Genomic DNA, 18772 nt, shown 5'->3' on the forward strand with positions numbered 1-18772 from the left:
AATATTCTTGGTGGATTAAGCTTTATAGTACAGCCTCGCAAAACTGGCTGCAGAAGAATAATGCCAGTTTTTAGGGGGGATGTTTCCTTCAAGCTATGACAATGGGATAGGGCTGATAAGACTTTGCTGCCTTCAGAAGCAGTAGGGTGAGCAGCTTCTTATAGATTACGCCACTTTGTGGGTGTCCCCTAAACACAAAGCGTGTTTGTAGGTAATAAATGCTTGAAATAAATAAGTACCTGCCTCCTTCGCTGAGTCTCCGATGGTGAGGCAGACCGCTCTCACACTGAATTAAAGGAGAACACATTGGAATTCTAAAAAGATAGGAACCTGCCTTAACACTGAATCAGACTACCGGCCTGTTCCTAAGTGGCTCTCTTGGGTTTCAGGCAGAGAAGAGCCTTCCATCTCACCTGCTAACTGAGACTCTTTACTTGGCGATGGCAGGAACTGAGCGCTGCCACAGATCCCCTCCATCCTACTTGGCTTCCTGACGTTCACACTTTCTATTCCTGCGGCTCTCCAGATGTTCATGGACTACAATTCCCAGCAGCCCCTGACAGATGGCCAACGCAGGCTGCAGACCCCTGTGCTAGACAGTACTATCCCAGGTTGCGAAAATGGCCTCGCATATCCAATGTTGTGGGGCTTTCATGGAATAGGAATTCAGTTAGGGCGGGCTCTTTGTACGAGTAATTAAAGCTTGGCAATGCCATAATTTGAGGAGAGATTCAGGTGTTGGACTGAAGCGGCAGAAAAATGTTTTGAGTCCAGGGGCACCTTTTAAGACCAACTAAGTGTTATTCTTGTGCCTGCATACTTCTTCAGGTTAGATAAGCAACTAGGCTCAAAGTTTTTTTCTGCAATTTGAGGGGGTCCAGCACAGCTGGAGGTGACTGGTGGGGTTTGTGTCCTGCTGTTTGTGTGGGATTGTGAACTCTGGGATTAGCCTTCCTCTTTCTGGTCACTGTGATTTTGAACAGCAGTGGGAGAGAAGGTTTGTGCTTGAAAAGGTTTTTGTACCGCAGACCTGCATCTGTTTGGGACGCCATTTCTCACTTGGGTGTTGAAATTGGTTGTCGTAGCAATGGTAGATTCAGTTGTCCCAATGGATCGGAATTCCAACAAGATCTATTCTAAGCAACAGCAACAGAATCGCTGAAGTCACGTTGGACCTTTTTTGGTCTGAATGCTCAGGTTTGCCCAAGATTATTAAACATGTTGGCTAGGAAGGAGCAGCTGTGGGGAGCTTGCAGGGGCCCCCTCTTGCTGCCAGAAAGAATGTCAATTTCCCAGGAACGGCTGGCATCAGAAGAATCAGCCCGAAAGCTGCAGGGTAGCTTTGTAAATATTGTGTTCAGTCAATTGTTTGATGCCTTGAAGATAATTTGTTGATAGGTGGGAGTGTAAATAAATAAGAGCCATGCTTCCTAAATCATCTGTGTGGCAAAATAATTTGTTTTGAGCCAACAAGCTTAGGTCTTGAATGGTTTAATGACCCATCACATTGGTTATTTGTGGGGTTGAATGGGGCAAGATTTCAGAGTGGGGGGGGGGGGGACTTCAGCCTTGAAATATGGTGTCAGTCTTATTGTCTGCTTTAGCCATGTAGTTTTTGACTTTTGTATTAAATCCCAAACATTTGTTGAACATTCCTCTCAACCAGAGTTCTGCTAATAAAAAGTTATTAACGTACAGGCTATAAATCTTACTGGTCGTATTGCTGCTATTAACATGGGGAGTTCTGCCTATCCCCTCTCTTTCAGTTAAGCATCCTTGTGCCAGGTGTTAAATCTGGAAACTGATAGTGCACCGCCTTTGCCCAACGGCTCTAATGAGAAACCTCGCATAGCCAGAAGAGCTGGGTGTGCCTGTGATTTCTGAGCCGCACTGCTCAAAAGCTGTGCATGGAGTACTCGGATTCCAGCAGCAGAACCCACAAATGAAAACTGTTCTCATGTTTAACCTGCTACCTTGTTTCAATCAAATGCTCATTAAGCACCTTGACTAACTTGTGAAGGAAATGGGTATTTTGCTCACATCTCGAAGGGCTGCTTAAGGCTGCACGCTATTGGGAGGAAACAGAAAACCTCCTTCGGAGGATCCGAGCGTGCGAAATTAAACCTGAGGGCCAAGGAAGGTTGGTGCCAAAAACTGCCTGTGGACTGCCGTGGGAGCAAACGAGTGAAAGTGTTCAGATATTTAGGGGTTGTGTTCCAAGCGTCTGGCGCAGGGTTAGCTCAGCCATCTTATGTAACTGGACCAGATGGAAGAGTGGCCACAGCAGCTCTGAGATTCTTTTTCAGAAACCATGTGCGTTGAATGTTTTTCAGGACTGGATGACTGCGCAGTTTATGTGTGGTTCCTAAACATGCCCGATTACCATAAATTAGAAGTAATCCAGTCCAAATTCCTTGGATTGTCGTGTATCCAGTGTCCTGCTTAGGTTAGAAGCAAGGCTGATCCACCAGAAGTATGTGCCTGGGTTCTTGCTCAAGTTAAATCTCTTCCCACCTGGATTATCTTCATTAATCCTTTCAGACAATTTCTTTACAAAGAGGGTGAGAGCAATAGAGGACAAGGGGCATCTTCTTGGCTATGCCAACATAGCTTTATTCCACCTAGGGTACCCCCCCATCCCCACACACACAAATATATTGCAGCGAAGGTGAAGAATCTAATAGTTTAGTTTATTCCGCTAACTTACTGTGATCAGAGAGCAAGTGTTTCATCAGGCAGTTCTAACAATTCTTATGCAAATGTTTTTGGGATTGCATTTGTTTTTGTGCTGGTCAGTTCTATCTGAAAAACTGCTTGTTCCAAATTTTTAAAATAGATGGGCCCATTGTTTCTGCCGTTACTAATCAAACCCTTGCAGCTGCTGTAGCCACCAGAAGTGCTATCCCTGTGCAGCAGCGGCCTGCCCTTCCCCATCCATTCTGGGAACCTTCATGGTGGAGTGCTTGCAGGCAGATAAGCTGGGGAAGGCACTTGGGCAGGTGGCAGGGGAGGTAAACGGGCGTGGGGTCTGTGGAGTGGGCCTTCCCAAAAGCCCTGGGCCCTGGCAGCTGCCCCACCTTTGCGTATGTTGTTGTCATCCTGGGGAGAGTTGTATCTTCAGCTGTTTTCTCCTTAAATTCCCTGTATGTGGTCTTAATGGAATCACAGAATCCTAGAGTTGCAAGAGACCCCAAGGGCCGTTAAGTGCAACCCCCTGCAATGCAAGAACGCACAATCAAAGCACTCCTGACAGATGGTCATCCAGCCTCTGTTTAAAAACCTCCAAAGAAGGAGACCCCATCACACTCCAAGGCAGTGCATCCCACTGCCAAACAGCCCTGACGGTCAGGAAGTTCTTCCTGATGTTTAGGTGGAATCTCTTTTCCTTTACCTTGAACCTATGACTCCTGGTCTCTGGAGCAGCAGAAAACAAGCTTGCTCCCACACCAACATGACATCCCTTCAGATATCTAAACATGGCTATCATGTCACCTCTTAACCTTCTCTTCACCCAACGAAACATCCCCAGCTCCCTAAGTCTCTCCTCGTAGGGCATGGATTCCAGACCTTTGACCGTAGGTACAGGTAATTCCAGAAGTAACTTAAATACTGTAGAGGGTGTCCTTATTGTATTCAGAAGGGGAAATATCTAAAGGGCTAATATTGGGGGTCCAGAATGGAAGACTTGGCGCTCCCTCTGCAGTGCCTGCCCCACCAAATGCCCTGCAGGAGGCGGCTTGATGGCTGCTATGGGGCTTCTCTGCAAACACTTCATCCTCTTTATTGGAACTGTCAAAACCTGGCCGCTGTTTCAAACAACCCTCCTTGTAAATCAGCTTACTGCTGCCATATGGAGGGAGGCAATAACACTCTTCAGAGCTAGGCAGAACACCATTCCAAGTGCCTGGGGGGCTGCAAACCTGGACAGGCCTCCCTAGAGACGAAGACCCACGGCACCTGGTGGGCCTCGTTCCTGCTGAATGCACTTAGCATTACCCTGCATGTTGATTTCCAATTGCCGTTCGAAAGAATGCCATATGGGCGAGCATCTGCTTGCAGACCTCATGGAAACTCATTAGAATTCGACTCTGGCATTTACCCCCCACTTCCACATTTTTAAAAAATGCTTTTCCACGTATATGTTTTGCTTGCTGTCGCTGGCTAGATTGCAGTTCAATAAACCTAAAATAAAGGCAGCAATTTCAGGAAATTCAGCCATTTCTCTCCCGCCGTGCTCAAACGCCCCCTATCATTTATGAACGCTGAAGCGATTATTTTACCTTTCCGACTCTTTCCTACAAACAACCCCCTTGCTTGGGGAGTCGCAAGCGTTCCACTTAGTCATGCAGAATGCGATACAAGAAACCGCTCCGTTCCGAGGAGACCTAGCGAGGGAAAGAACTTAACAAGGGCCTGTCCCTTCGCATCTGTTGTTCTGTGTCCTGTCCAAGTTGGTTTCGAATGAGCGTGCTGTCATTGCTGCAAACAGCAACATGCAACGCAGGTAAAGGCCTTTACAAATTACGTGAACGTGCTCCATTCTTGCTCAGGAGAATTCCCAGGGCCTAAGCCAGGGCCAATTGGCCATGCTGGCAGGGGCTGATGGGAATTGTAGTCCATGAACATCCGGAACGCCATAGGTTGGCCACCCCTGGCCTAAGCAATACAAAAGCTCGGACAAACCAGAGAAGCCTCACAGATTCAGTGTGGTTTAGTGTCATGTGGATTTTCCACTGCACTTCATCTTTGTATTTTTGTGAAAATTGTAGCCTTGATTGGAGTATTTTGATTTTAATTTGAAATTTAATTTATATACCGCCCTCCCCCGGGGGGCTCAGGGATGAGGTTGTGTCCATGAAGCTGTGATTCTTGTTGTCTCGTTCTGTCCAACCCAGTAAACTGGAGCTGCTGGAAGAGGGGCAGACATCCCTCCGCCTCAACACAGTAGCTCAGAATCCTCTCTGCCTTGCTGTTTGGACAGTTCTCATTCAGCTTTTGCCGTCTCTTTACCCACATGTTGACAGTCTGCCCTTTTATGTGCCGAGATGAAATACCTGTCTGGATAAGTGGTGTAGTCTCATTGGCAGTCTCAGTATGGTTTTATCTTGAGAGCAGTAGATATCTGGCTTGCTGTAGAAGCCAGAACCCCTCGCCGCCTTTCCTGGGCTCTGTCCAAAAAAAACATTTCTCCCCTCTTTGTGAAATGCATCATATTTTAAAGTGATACAGAGCAGGCACACGCCATAAATGTGAGTGAGCTATGTCATGGCCCTCACAGTTGTTTGGCGGATCATGTATGGGAAGGGCTTGGCACATAAGGCGTGCTGTAATGCAGGAGTCCCTGGCCTTTTGGAACCTGTGGGCACCTTTGGAACTCTGAACGGCGTGGTGAGCACAGCCACAAAATAGCTGCCACCGCTTACCTTTGGTCTCGCAGCGAAGAGCCTTGTGCTGTGACAGAGGCGTGGGGGGAGGGGATGGCACCTGGGGCAATACCTGCTCCACCCCCACCCCCACCCCGGTACCTGACTTACCTTAGCTGGTGGGAGCCTGCCACAGGCCGCCCTTCAACCCTGCCTTGCCCCACCGGGCTGCTCCTAAAGCTGGCGTCTCCGCCAGCTGAAGGAACAGACTGGCAAGGAGGGGCCAAGAGGAGGGGTATGGGGGCCCCCATGTGACCAGCTAGCATGCGCCCAGGGACCTGTGACCTCCACATGTCCCCATGAGTGCTCCACCTCTGTGCTGTGGTGGCAGCTGCTGCTGAAGCAATGTTTTAAAAAATCTATATAACCAACTAAATCTCCCAACACCAGTCAAGTGCCTTGCTTCACCTGGCCCCATTCTCTTTCCAAAAAACGCTCGGTGGGCCCCAGGAGATGCCATGGGCTTTGGCGTCCTCCTGCTTCCCACTTGGGCTCCCCATTCAGCGGGGAGTTTTGATAGGACCGTGCTTTCCTTGCAGTCTTCGGGACGAGCCGATAAAGGAGGAGTGGAAGCGGCGCTTGTGTTCCTCCTTGCCGGCTCGTAGCAGCCGGCCTGCGATTTTCTCCTGCAGGGTTTAAAAGTCAGGAAGCCTCCCTTGCAGTCATTTATTCCTCGTTGTCACCGAGAGAGGAAAAACAGCCCTGCGTTGAATACAAGCTGTTCCCTTGCGTGAGAATTAATGCACAGGCTCATCTGGAAAATGCATTGCCTGCTTCGGGGGGGAAGTGATGAGTTCACGAACACTCATAAATTGAATTCCAAACCGTCGCGCTGCCCAGTCTTTCCCCCCCACCCCACCCCCCTCGCCTCTCTGGTCTTCTGAAAGGGTTAAACCTTCAAGGGCCAGGTAGTGCCATTGTTGGCGAGATGTAAATAAATCCAGGCAGCCGAGGGGTTTCTGTCATGCCCGCGCTTTCCAAGCCCACAAGCTCCTTTGGAAGGAGAGAGATTTTTGTTGTTGATTCCGAAGTTAGTTTTTCTTGGCGGCACACAGGGGTGGCTTTGGCCCTCCGGCCGCAGCTCTGCGATGCTGTGGAAAAGGGCTTATGTAACAAGATGTCTCAGGAAGGCTTTTACACTTTTAAAATATATATTTATGTAGAAAGAGAAAACGCGCGAGCGCGAGAGAGAGCGCACAAACGAGCAGAGGGTGGAAATCTGGCCCTTGTTTTCCATCGACGAGTTCTGATACGCTGAAATTAAATCATCCTGTTTTCAAAAATATGAAGCAGGGTTTTATTATGAGGAGGATGATTAATTTATTGCTCCAGTCTGGAAGGCCAGAAGACAATGCCTCGGTTGCTGACAGCACATTTTCAGGACGAGAGGAGGCCTTGCTGCTTTTGGTGACAGGTGATCCTAATTTAAATGTCAGGCTTCAGTTTCAAGCTGTGATCTGGCCCGTGTGAAATAAGCTGTTCTCCTCCCCAGCGCGGAACGAAGCGTGCAGTGAACATGCGGCCTGATGTGCTGGCCTCCACAGCTCCATAGAGCGCCTGACCTTTCATTCTGACATTGGGAGCTGGTTGTTCTAGGCTGCATATTGAACCAGTCTGTTGAACCAACGTGAAACCGACACGGGCGCGAAAAAGGCCTGATGTGCTTCTCTCGTGACTCCTTCGGTGTGCAGTGAAGGAACTGTGGTCAGAAATCAGTTCTGCATCTCTGCAGTGGTTGGGGGTGAGAAGGGAACTGACTCTGGTTTAAGAACATAAGAACATAAGAACTAGCCTGCTGGATCAGACCAGAGTCCATCTAGTCCAGCACTCTGCTACTCGCACTGGCCCACCAGGTGCCTTTGGGAGCTCACGTGCAGGAGGTGAAAGCAATGGCCTTCTGCTGCTGCTGCTCCTGAGCACCTGGTCTGCTGAGGCATTTGCAACCTCACATCAAAGAGGATCAAGATTGGTAGCCATAGATCGACTTCTCCTCCATAAATCTGTCCAAGCCCTTTTTAAAGCTAAAAAGCTGGTTTATCTGTGCAGCGGCATTGATATTGTTCACAAAGAAAAGAGTGAGCGAGGAAGCATGCGCACAAGTCTGGGCGCCACACCAAGTTCATGCACGTTGCTTTTAATGCTGGCTGAAGCGATGTCTGAATGCACCCCTTGTAGTGATTGACTTCTTTATGTTGAATTGCCAGTGACCTGGTACTGTGAATTGAGATGGCTCTTCTCTACTTCATTGTCATTTAGGAAGGTGCGCTTCGTTACATCTGTAAATGATGTTTTCACTGTTGACTGTCCTAGAAACATCCTCAAAACATTTTGAAGGTTTGTTTCTACTTGGTAATGCCTTCCTGTTGCACTATAATAAAATATTTTGTATCAGTGGTTACAAGCTGCTGGCGTCATGGCCTTGTGCTGTGTGGCACGGGTCCCTTGCAGATTGTGGACTGACATGACACTGACAACTTAATACCAAAATTGCTTTTGAGCAGAGATCTCAGTCGTTACTCAGGATCTGATATTAGCCAAGGGACATTTTTTTAAGCTTTTACTTTGCTGTGTTCTTCTGAATCGGTTGGCCTCTGCGTGAGACAGAATGTTGGACTAGACAGACCGCTAGTGTTTTCCAGGAGGCCTGCTCTTCTGTTCTTATGGCTGCAGTACTTTGCAGCGCTTCCTCCTTAAGGGAGTCTGTCCATTCACAACTAAGACACTGATTTATTTACTATTTTGTTTTGTTTAAAAAATTGCTTTGCTGCTTTTCCATCCAATTCACAGTCTCCAAGGCGGCAAACATTAAAACGTTCCTAACATTGACAAGCGCTTAGGATCCAAATTTATAGAAAGTATTTGAAACTCTTTCTTCCTTCTTTCGTCATAGAATTGGGTGGAGCATTGCATTTGCTCCATCTTGGAGAGAGAGAGAGAGAGAGAGAGAGAGAGAGAGGGAGAGAGAGAGAGAGATTACAGTGTATATCAGTGTTTCCCAACCTTTTCGAGGTCAGGGTACCCTTGACCTCACTCTTCGTATCTCACGGTACCCCCACCGCCACCCTCCACCTTCCCCTTCCATTGCACCTGCTTGCCACACACACCACCTTCCCCTCGCAGGGCGAAGGGAAGCACTGGGTGTGTGTGTGTGTGTGGCTGCTGACCTTGTGGCAGGCCCTGCCCCATGGGCCAGCTCCATGTCCTTGCTGGCGCTGGTGGGAGACACCACAAAAATGAGGGGGCGGTGGCGGTAGTGTTGCCGCGGTACCCCTGGGACATGCTCACGGCACCCCAGGGTACCAGGGAACCCTGGTTGAGAATGGCTGGTGTATATTTAAATTTAATTTATTGTAGATGCATTTGGGTGGTATTTTATTGTATATTTATCAGATGTGAGTCACTCTGAGCCTTCTGTAGCAGGGGAGAACATGGAATCAAGTTTAATAAATAAGCAAATAAAACCCATAAACATGTAAAAACAAACAGGGAGGAGGGCCAAGGAGAATTTCGTGTGGGAATGGCAAAGGCAGGGAGTTCCAAAGTTTCGGCACATGACTGACAGGGTCTTTTTCAGGATGCTACCCATCCACCATTTCTTTGGTCTTCCACGTGGGCGGTGGCCTCCAGGGGCAAAGTTTAGGGTCGTTTTTGCAACAGAAGTCTCCTCTAGTGGCATAATGTGCCCATACCACCGGAGCCATGCTTCCCTCATTTTCTTTGTAATTGGTGTACTTCCAAGTCTTTGTTGTATGTCTTTGTTCGTAACACAATCGAGCAGAGTCAGGCCAACCATCCTGTGGAGCATCTTCATTTCTATCACATGAAGAGTGCCAGCTAGTGGCCCCAAATGTCCCTGTATTGTTTGTTTGTGTGGTAGATTGGGCTTTGCTCAGTTTAACTGTAGTCGTGCCATTACTAGTTGTGGATGGGAGTTCATGTTCAATTACACAATCCCTTGAATTTGATGAAATTGGTAATGTTTGGGATAATTGCCCGTCCCAGCGGGACAACGTAATCTGAGCCAAAAATTGAACGTGATGGATTACTTCAGGATCTCTGCAGAGTAGGAGTGTTGTTCTGGGCAGATTGGGTGCGTAACTAAAGTACTAATTCTTTAATACTTTTGCTTTCTTGAGGATGACATGTTAATGCAGGATTGCTGGGAGGATTTACGAGTCCTTCCCCCATCAAGTTGCGCAGCTGACAAGCATAAATTCATTGTCTGTTGAATTTCTTCCTTTTCTGCTGTTTGTTGCTTGGACATCTGTACTCCTTGGTCTGATGCTCCTATTTGCGGTGACATCTGGAATCTCTCTGTGGCTTCGTTAAAAATCCTGGTTTCTTCTATTTATGCTGATCGTTGGGATGGTGGATATTTTTCATCCCCCAAGCACCACAGCTGGAGGACTCCCCTGAGCAAATTCCTGTAAGAATGGCCAGGCTAGCAATTCTCCAACCCCTCTTCCTTGCCTGTGGGGCTTAATTCCTACGCAACTTCTGCTGTGTTCTCAGCTTATTGTGGGTAGTTGCGGGACCACAGGATTAACGCCCCACTGACTTTGTCTCGAATCACGCCACCTTGCTTGGTGTCTCAGTTTGGAAGAAGTCACACAACGTTTTCTTCTCAAGTGAAATACTGCACGAGAATGGGGTTTCCATGTAGCATGCCGTTGATATAGTTATGAGTGGGCATCCTAGGTTCCTTTTGATTCCTTCTGTGATAGGCTGAAGAAAAGTTACCTGAATAACCCATTGAGATGCAGCGTCCCCTCCTTATGTTTGTGGGATGGTGTGAAAAAACTGATCTTGGGCGTGTGGCTTTTAGATAAATCTTGAGCATTTTTGTGTTGTCGAAGGCTTTCACGGCCGGAATCACTGGGGTGTTGCGTGGTTTCCTGCATGGCCGTGTTCCAGCAGCATTCTCTCCTGATGTTTCGCCTGCATCTGTGGCTGGCATCTTCAGAGGATCTGTTGCAGATTGAAATGTTACATTCAAACATAAGCATACTCCCTGCCGTGAGCTCTGTGTGTTTGAATCCTTTGGCCTGTCTGTGGCGCGTTCGGCGAGGCCGGCTGAGCTTGTGCCCTTCTGCAGTTCCCAGCAGGAAACCAGTCCACTTCTTGTGGGTATCGTGACATGACTTTTTCATTAAAATAGCTCCATGGGTTTTCACTGGGAACTCCTGAAATGCTGACAATGTTGGATACGTTAGTTTTCCATTTTTTAGAAACCTTATTCTCTTGGAAGCTCAACCCCGTGGGTTCCTACCACATTCGAACAGACTTGTATGTTCTGTGGCTGCTTTGCTTGAAACCCACCCTGCATTTAAGCTGCTGTCAGGTTCCATGGCGCTGGCCACAAAAACACTAGTGAGACAAGCACTGCCCATTCTTACTGGTGGGATCCTCCTGCTCCTCAGCTCCCAGCAGCCCCAGCCCTGGAATGGTGGAAGCACCAGGGGGATCTCCCAGTCACACCCCTCAGGGGACCAGCAGTTGTCTCTTGGCACATGTTTGTATGGGGAAGTCTTAGGTAGCAACTAGTTTGGGGTTCCATGGGGGAAAATACTTTTTTGCATGGTCTGAAGAGACAGCTGCAGTTGGAACTGCTGCTAAGTCTCATTTTCAAGCCCCCCCCCCTCTGTGTGTGTGTGTGTGTGTGTGTGTGTGTGTGTGTGTGGGGCAACTACTTCACTCCCCCTGTGGTGTCATAATTGGTTGAATTCTACAAAATGCTTCTGAACGGTAGGAGTATTTTGTGGATAGATTCGTGGGAAGTTATGAGAGTGATCAAATTGCCCAGAGTAGTTGTGATGTTTCTGTCCCTGGAGCTTTCAAGAAAAAGAAGAGAAGAGTTTGGATTTATACCCCACCTGTCTCCTGTAAGGAGACTCAAGGCAGCTTACAAACTCCTCTTCCTTGCTCTCCTCACAACAGACACCTTGTGAGGTCAGTGGGGCTGAGAGAGTTCTGAAGAACTGTGACTGGCCCAAGGTCACCCCGCAGGCTTCATGTGTAGAAGCGGGGAAATAAATCCAGTTCACCAGATAAGAGTCCACTGCTAAACGTGGAGGAGTAGGGAATCGAACGCGGTTCTCCAGATTAGAGGCCACCACTCTTAACCACTACACCATGCTGGCTCTCAACAAAAGGTTGTCTGCCAGTGGTTCTGACATGCCTGGTGAGAATTCAAGGAATCCTAATCTGGAAGGAACCCAAAATCGATGGCTGTTGCTGGTTGTAAAAATCATTCCTACTTCCGAGGAATCCTGGGGCTAGGGATCTCTAGCGGAAGATTCATTGCAACCTCTCCCACCTGCTGTTTCCAGGATTTTATGTCTCCTTCCGCACGTGCAGAATAATGCACTTTCAATGCATTTTGCAGCTGGATTTTACTGTACGGAATAGCAAAATCCATTTTCATTTAGTTGTGAAAGTGAATGGAAAGTGCATTATTCTGCATGTGCGGAAGGGGCCTCATCAGAGGGAAGATCTGACAGTTAAACCATCAATGACCACCAGTGGTCTAGATCAGTGGTGGCGAACCTATGGCACGGGTGCCAGAGGTGGCACTCAGAGCCCTCTCTGTGGGCACGTGCAAACAGAGCCCCCCCCCCCCCATCTAGGCTGGCCTGGGCTGCTGGGCTCAATTATTAGCATCAAACTTAAGACCTAGTTTTGGGGAAGCAGTGTAGGTAACCCTGTTAAGCGCTTTAAACCCCACTGATTTTCATGCGAAGAACTAAAGCATGATTCTTTGCCAGGTAGTAAGCTCAGTTGCTGGCAATGGGGCTTGCTTCTGAGTAAACCCTCCTAGGGTCATGATTCACCCATTGGAAGAGTTGCACGGTTGCTTCAAAGCAAAGCCACCGACTTCCACCAAGCTTACTCCCGAGTAACACACGCCTCGGAGCCAACCATTTTTTCTAAGCTAAAACCTCAGTATTCAGGTTAAATTGAAGTGTTGGCACTTTGTGATAAATAAGTGGATTTTGGGTTGCAATTTGGGCACTCAGTCTCGAAAAGGTTCGCCATCACTGGTCTAGATGAATTCCCTTCCAGGCCTGAGGCTTTGCTGATGGATCTGTTCTCGGTGTTGATATTTTTTATAAAGCTTCAGGGCAGCAATGTGAGCTTCCCAGATGGATTGTCACCGTGGGTTTTAAACAGTGTGCTTCCCTTGTCTATATTCCCTTTGCCTTGTAGGTCACCTTTTTTATAAATTTGGCATCACAGAATCCGACTGGTACCGGATCAAGCAGAGCATAGACTCCAAATGCCGAACGGCTTGGCGGAGAAAGCAGCGGGGCCAGAGCCTGGCCGTGAAAAGCTTCTCAAGGCGCACACCGTCCTCCTCATCATATAGCGGCTCAGGTAAAGGTCATCTTCCCTTGCTCCAAAGACTCAACACTTCTGGGCGGCAGAGAGAAGCCAAGGCGTGTTTTCCTGAGCCAGAGATGGGCTATATAAGCAGGGGATGATGTGACTCCGTTCACCTCCATGTCCTGCTCTCCTCCGGTCCTTGTCTCTGCAGGCCATTTTGCCCCACAGGGTCTCCATGTTTTCTTGTGTCTGAGAAACACAGACTTAATTGGAAAACTTGCCTCTTAAAAGCAGAGCAGTAGAAAAAGGAGCAAACATAATGATGTGTTTTCAACAAGCACAAGTTAGATTACCTCGGTGTGCAGTTTGAGAGCTTTTGAACAGCTGATGCTAATATGCAAAAAGAAAACACTTTCTAAGCTTTGGAAGAATATTTTGCAGTATCTGATAAATGTGGGCCACTAGTGCAATGGTGGTGAGCATGTTTTGATCCAGACTGTGTATGCTTTCCTTTGTCAAGGAGTTCTTCTTTTTTTTTTTTTAAGGCTGAGAACTGAATGGGTGAAAATACCTGACCATTAGAAGTTCGTGTCTTGCTTCACTATTTTGACTCTGGATTATTCCCTGAGTAGTTCTGGTGTCAAATCTGTGCTATTCTCACAGTACCCTTGAATGGGAACCATGTCAGTTTCCTGTTCTCCTTCCTTTGGAGTAGTGGGGTCTGGCCCATGGAAACTTCTAACACCAGAGATCTGCTATGGTGCTAAGACTCTGGGTTGAAGTCATTTGCTTAGGTTTTTCCTGTGGCTTTAGCTCATAACAGGAATGGAGTAAATCATAAAGAAGTCAGCCCTGCAGTGTATCTACTCCATTTATAAGGACATGCTTAATTTCATTCTGACAAAAGTCTCCCCCTCAACCCTTTGGTGATGGATGCGTTCTCACAAATCCTAGTGAGGAGCTCCACACTGGTTTAAGCGCACATTTTTCGAAAGGCAAAATATTGACCCTAGGAATGTCCTCTGGGGATCTCTCTGGCTCAGGCTCAGGCTTTAAAAGTGGGGTTGTGGGATGTTTGTGTGTCAGATATTAAAAGCGACCAGGGGGTTGGAAGACAGCCCAAAGGAGAGGAAATAAGTTTATTTGCCCACATGAAGGTTTGGGTTGCATGTTCACACACTAACCACTGCATTGTAGGCAAGGAATGGTGAAATCTGCTGCTCGGGGGAAATTTTATACATTCAGCTTGACAGTTCTCACCAAAACAACAGCTAGTCAATATAGTGATAACCATCAGCTAGGCCAGTGAGTATCCTAAAGATAGGCAAGGGAGCCGTGTAGGGTATGAGATTGGCAGCCCTGGGGGCCCAGAGAACAGAAGCTCCAAGCCGTGTACGCTGGGAAATGTGAGGCTTGTTGATACCATTTGAAGCAAGGTCTTGTTTTTTTTGGCCCTAGGAGACAGTCAGACATTGAGGAAGCCAGGCTCATTTTTTTTCATGCTTTAGGGTTTCATATTTTAAGAACCAAATTTTGTAATTTCTTCTACCACAAAACCTAAACCTGACACCTGACGGTGTGTCATATTCTTTTTAAAGCTGTAACAAAAATATTGTAGTGCATAAATAAACGTAGGGGTAACCCTGGTCATTAGCACCACAGCAAAGAGCTAACTTCTAACTCAACTTCTCCCCAATTTCTCATAATACCGTTATTGCATTAAAAATTCCCATGAAATTGAATATTAGAGGCTGTATAGAAAGCAACAGATTAAGAATGTCATACAAGAAACGTTCTGATGTGAAATGGTGTGGAAGAAGCTTTGGGCTTGATCCAGCCAACTGATTTCTCAGTCTTGGCTAATTCCCACTCTTTGTAGCTTCTGTACCACATGGCTTGTATCCTTGCAAATTCTTTGATCCCAAAGCACAGACTCCTTCCATTTTCACCAAATGAAAATCAGTTAGATCCAACCCTTTGTACTTCCACTGAGAATTTCTGAGACATCCTACAATGAAATGGCTGCAGAAAATATTCAGCACCGTAGTGAAATTTCTTGGCTCCGTGGCAACCTTGCACCTGGGATTTGTTGAGCCCTGGTTTAGCAAAGCAACCAAATCCTTGGCTGTAGGCCCATACTAATGCAGGAGCTTGCCTGTTTGGTAGGAATACCCCCAAAGAGAGATCTACCGAGGTAGCTGGTTTGGGTTTGACAGGGTCTTATTCACGTGCCGAGCAGCTTGGCGTGGAAGAAACAGGGTTAGGACAGAAAGGACCGTTTGGCATGCCCGAGGAGGCTTTGGGCTCATGTCCTGTGCCCCAGTTTGAAACTCAGAGAGCTTTCAAAGTTTGGGGATGAGGATGATATTGTTACTTTTTCTCACTGAGACTCAAGGTGGATTAGAAAATACAGAGAAAGAGAAAGAAAGCAAAGAAAAATCCCACTGGATATATCCAACCCACCTCTATTTTTTTATTTATCTATTTGTGTAAACATTTATATCCTGTTTTTCCTTGTAGTTCAGGGTGGATTACAGATTAACTGCGTGGCTTCCAGCCAGTGTTTATAATGCCTCCGTTTACCAGATCTGCCTGGCCTGAAAACAGAAGCTTTTTGCACAGTGTTTAGGATGAAGTGTTAAGGTGCACAACTGAGTATCTATGAGAAGGGCACAGATTCTCAAGACTGTCTGCGGGGAGGATGTTCATGAGCCGTAGCTCTGTGGATGGAGCATGTGCTTTGCAGACATCGAGTCCGAGGTCCGGTCCCCGTAATTGCCAGGGAGAGGATCCCAAGTCTGCAGAAGCCGGGGAGCCCCGAGAAACTCCTCCAACTCAAACAGACAATATTGCACAAAGTGGGCCAGCCTCTTGCGTAGCATGTTATTGCCTTCTTCAGACAAAAGTCCACTTTCCTTCCGCAGTTGGTAGTGTACATAAGTATGTGTGGGCTGCCAAGTCACACCCAACTTATGGCTACTTCAGCAAGGGGTTTCAGGGCAAGTGAGAAGAGAGGTGGTTGACCATTGCCTTCCTTGGTGGTCTCCCATCCAAGTACCAACCCTACCTAGCTTCTGAGACCTGATGAGGTCAGGCTAGACCAGGGGTCTGCAGATATCCATGGACTACAATTCCCATCAGCCCCTGCCAGCATGGCCTGATGCGTTTTGTAGTCCATGAACATCTGGAGATCTGCAGATTGCAGACTCCTGGGCTAGACCGTGCTGCCTTCCCTCTGGCAACTGGCAATGTAGCTGCTGACAACACCCCCTCTGTGTTTAGGATATGAGTTCTGATCTTCCTCCCAGTACCTCCGTTCTTTCTCATGCAGGAGGGTGGCTTGAACTGGGTGGTATGGAAGACATAAGAACGTAAGAAAGAGCCTACTGGATCAGACCAGAGTCCATCCAGTCTATCACTCTGTTTCTCGCAGTGGCCCACCAGATGCCCTTGGGAGCTCACATGCAGGATGTGAAAGCAATGGCCTTCTGCTTCTGCTCCCGAGCACCTGGTCTGCTAAGGCATTTGCAACCTCAGATCAAGGAGGATCAAGATTGGTAGCCGTAGATCGACTTCTCCTCCATAAATCTGTGCAAGCCCCTTTTAAAGCTTTCCAGGTTAGTGGCCATCACCACCTCCCGTGGCACCATATTCCAAACATATAAGGCAGTTGCTTAAATGAGGAATGTTTTGGAAATCTCACTCGACCCTGAAATGAGCCAGCAGGGGCAAGAAAAGAGCTGGTCGCGGTCCCATCTGCAGAGCAATTTGAATCAAACACACGATACGGGCAATAAATAAAAATAGTTACAATCCAGCTCTGTGTTTCTCTTGATGTGGAAGGATGGTTGGATTGGGCCCCAGCCACAGAGGAGGCCTGGCTATAGTTTAATCATCTGTAGTTTTTCCTCTTGGGGTCTGTGTTTCTTCCCTCATAGGAACTTTTCCCACAGTCCTGTGGACTGGCAGAAAGGAAAGGAACTATGGCCAGCTGCTCTTCTCTGGGCAGATGGGGTGGCACAGATCTCTGCCCCAGGGTGATTTGAGGAGGAGGAGGAGTTTGGATTTATGTCTCCCCTTTCTCTCCGGTAAGGAGACTCAAAGGGGCTGACAATCTCCTTGCCCTTCCTGCCCCCCTCCCACAACAAAATTAGAGTACACCTGCTCTCAACCACTACACCACACTGGCTCTCATGAGGCTGCCATGTCTTCAGGTTGGCCTTTTCTTGGTCATGGTTGAAGCCAAACTGCGCTGGTTGGGCAGGATGCCCATTCAAGAAGTTCTTCTAAGTTGTAGTGGAAAGTGCCATCAAGTTGCACGTGACCCTGTCGGCTTACAAGGCAAGAGATGAACAGAAGGGGTCTGACGTTGCCTGCCACCACGTAGTAGCCCCAGACTTCCTTGCTGGTCTCCCATCCAAGGACTAACCACAGCCAGCCCTCTAATGAGATCAAGCTAATGTGGGCCATCCAGGTCAGAGGTGGGCAGGAGATCTAGCAAGAAGTTCTTCTAACTCCAAAACTACCGTGTTTCTGTATCAACCTATTTATTGAGTAGATAAAATGCTTTTTCTCCACCTTTCCATCGGCACAAATTACACAACAACACACAAAAATTATTCAAGATTAAAAGCAGAACAGCAAAGAACCTCTGCAGCCATGAACGGCATGAAGCACATCTGACAATCGAGGGAGAGTCGCTTGGGGTGAGTGCGTGGTAGGACAGTTGTGCCCCCCCCCCCCTCGTTGCTTGGGCAGAAAGGAGGCCAGTTAAACTTCATCTGGCCCTGACTGATCAGTAACTCTTCACTGAGGAAAAGACAATGGCCCCTTCCGCACATGCAGAATAATGCACTTTCAATCCTCTTTCACAATTGTTTGCAAGTGGATTTTGCTATTCTTCACAGTCAAATCCAACTGCAAAGTGGATTGAAAGTGGATTGAAAGTGGATTATTCTGCCTGTGCGGAAGGGGCCAATGAAAGGGTAGTGGAGTGCCAACCCCCCAACCCCCCTCAGATCCTGTGAGGTTTGTAGAAGATCACACACATTCCCTTGGTGCCCTTTTACTTCTTCCTCTGCTGCTGTCCCAAGATGTTAATTAAGGTAGTTCTGTATTTAATTGGCCAAGTTGACAGCTGACACCAGATCTTTATTGGTTTTTTTCAAAGTAACTGGAGCAGAGTGCTGGGCAGGGAGAGTGGTTCTTTCCCACATTTCCTTTGGCGCATGGGCTTTAAAAATGTTTTGTTTTATGCACAAGGTATCAGTTGCTGCAGTCTGGGCTGTCCTTCCCAGTACTGGGCTCCAGCGTGTGTGTTTTGATTTGTTCTCCTGACAAGTGTGGCAGATGAAGTTGCTAGAATTGTTCAGCCAGATATCTGTTCTGGAAAATGTGGCCCCGTTTGTTTTTTTTAGAAGAAGTTGTGTGTGTTTCTCTCTCTCTCTGCCCCAGTATTTCTTAGCCACTTTTTTTCCCCCGAGTAAAAATTGAGGAAACGCATGAAAGAGTTCTTTATCTGCCTCCCAGACGAGCTCTTCCCCTTGTGTTTCTGAATGGGGCTGGGTTCTAGACTTCCTCGCAGCCCCTGAGAGCAAATGATCCTCCTGCATCTATGAGTGGATCACTCAGGAGCAATTGGCTCACTCACACCTGCCACTGTTGGAAGCTGCATTTGAAAAAGCCAAAGACAGACGGGTAAATCTTATGGAGATGCTGGGTACATCTTGGATTCACAAGAATACCTAAAGTGGTGCAGTGGTTAAGAGTAAGTGGATTCTGATCTGGAGAACTGGGTTTGATTTCCCACTCCTCCACCTGAGAGGCAGAGGCTTATCTGGTGAACCAGATGTGTTTCAGCACTCCTACATTCCTGCTGGTTGACCTTGGGCTAGTCACAGTTCTTTGGAACTCTCTCAGCTCCACCTACCTCACAGGGTGTTTGTTGTGTGTGTGTGTGGGGGGGTGAGAATGGAAAGGAGCTTGTAACCCCCTTTGGGTCTCCTTACAGGAGAGAAAGGGGGGAT

The 18772-nt window shown here is 47.6% G+C and overlaps 1 protein-coding gene across 3 annotated transcripts in view; it reads left to right on the top strand.

Annotated features, from left to right (window-relative positions):
- LOC125443776 (BTG3 associated nuclear protein) overlaps positions 1-18772 on the top strand; it is a 172179-nt gene that overhangs the window by 64683 nt on the left and 88724 nt on the right. For all 3 annotated transcript variants that reach the window (XM_048516084.1, XM_048516086.1, XM_048516085.1), the window contains exon 8: positions 12630-12797. In XM_048516084.1, the coding sequence (XP_048372041.1) occupies positions 12630-12797 (168 nt within the window). The remainder of the gene's footprint in view (positions 1-12629; positions 12798-18772) is intronic.

The sequence above is a fragment of the Sphaerodactylus townsendi genome, linkage group LG14, assembly GCF_021028975.2.
Source record: "Sphaerodactylus townsendi isolate TG3544 linkage group LG14, MPM_Stown_v2.3, whole genome shotgun sequence".
NCBI classification, from domain to species: domain Eukaryota; kingdom Metazoa; phylum Chordata; class Lepidosauria; order Squamata; family Sphaerodactylidae; genus Sphaerodactylus; species Sphaerodactylus townsendi.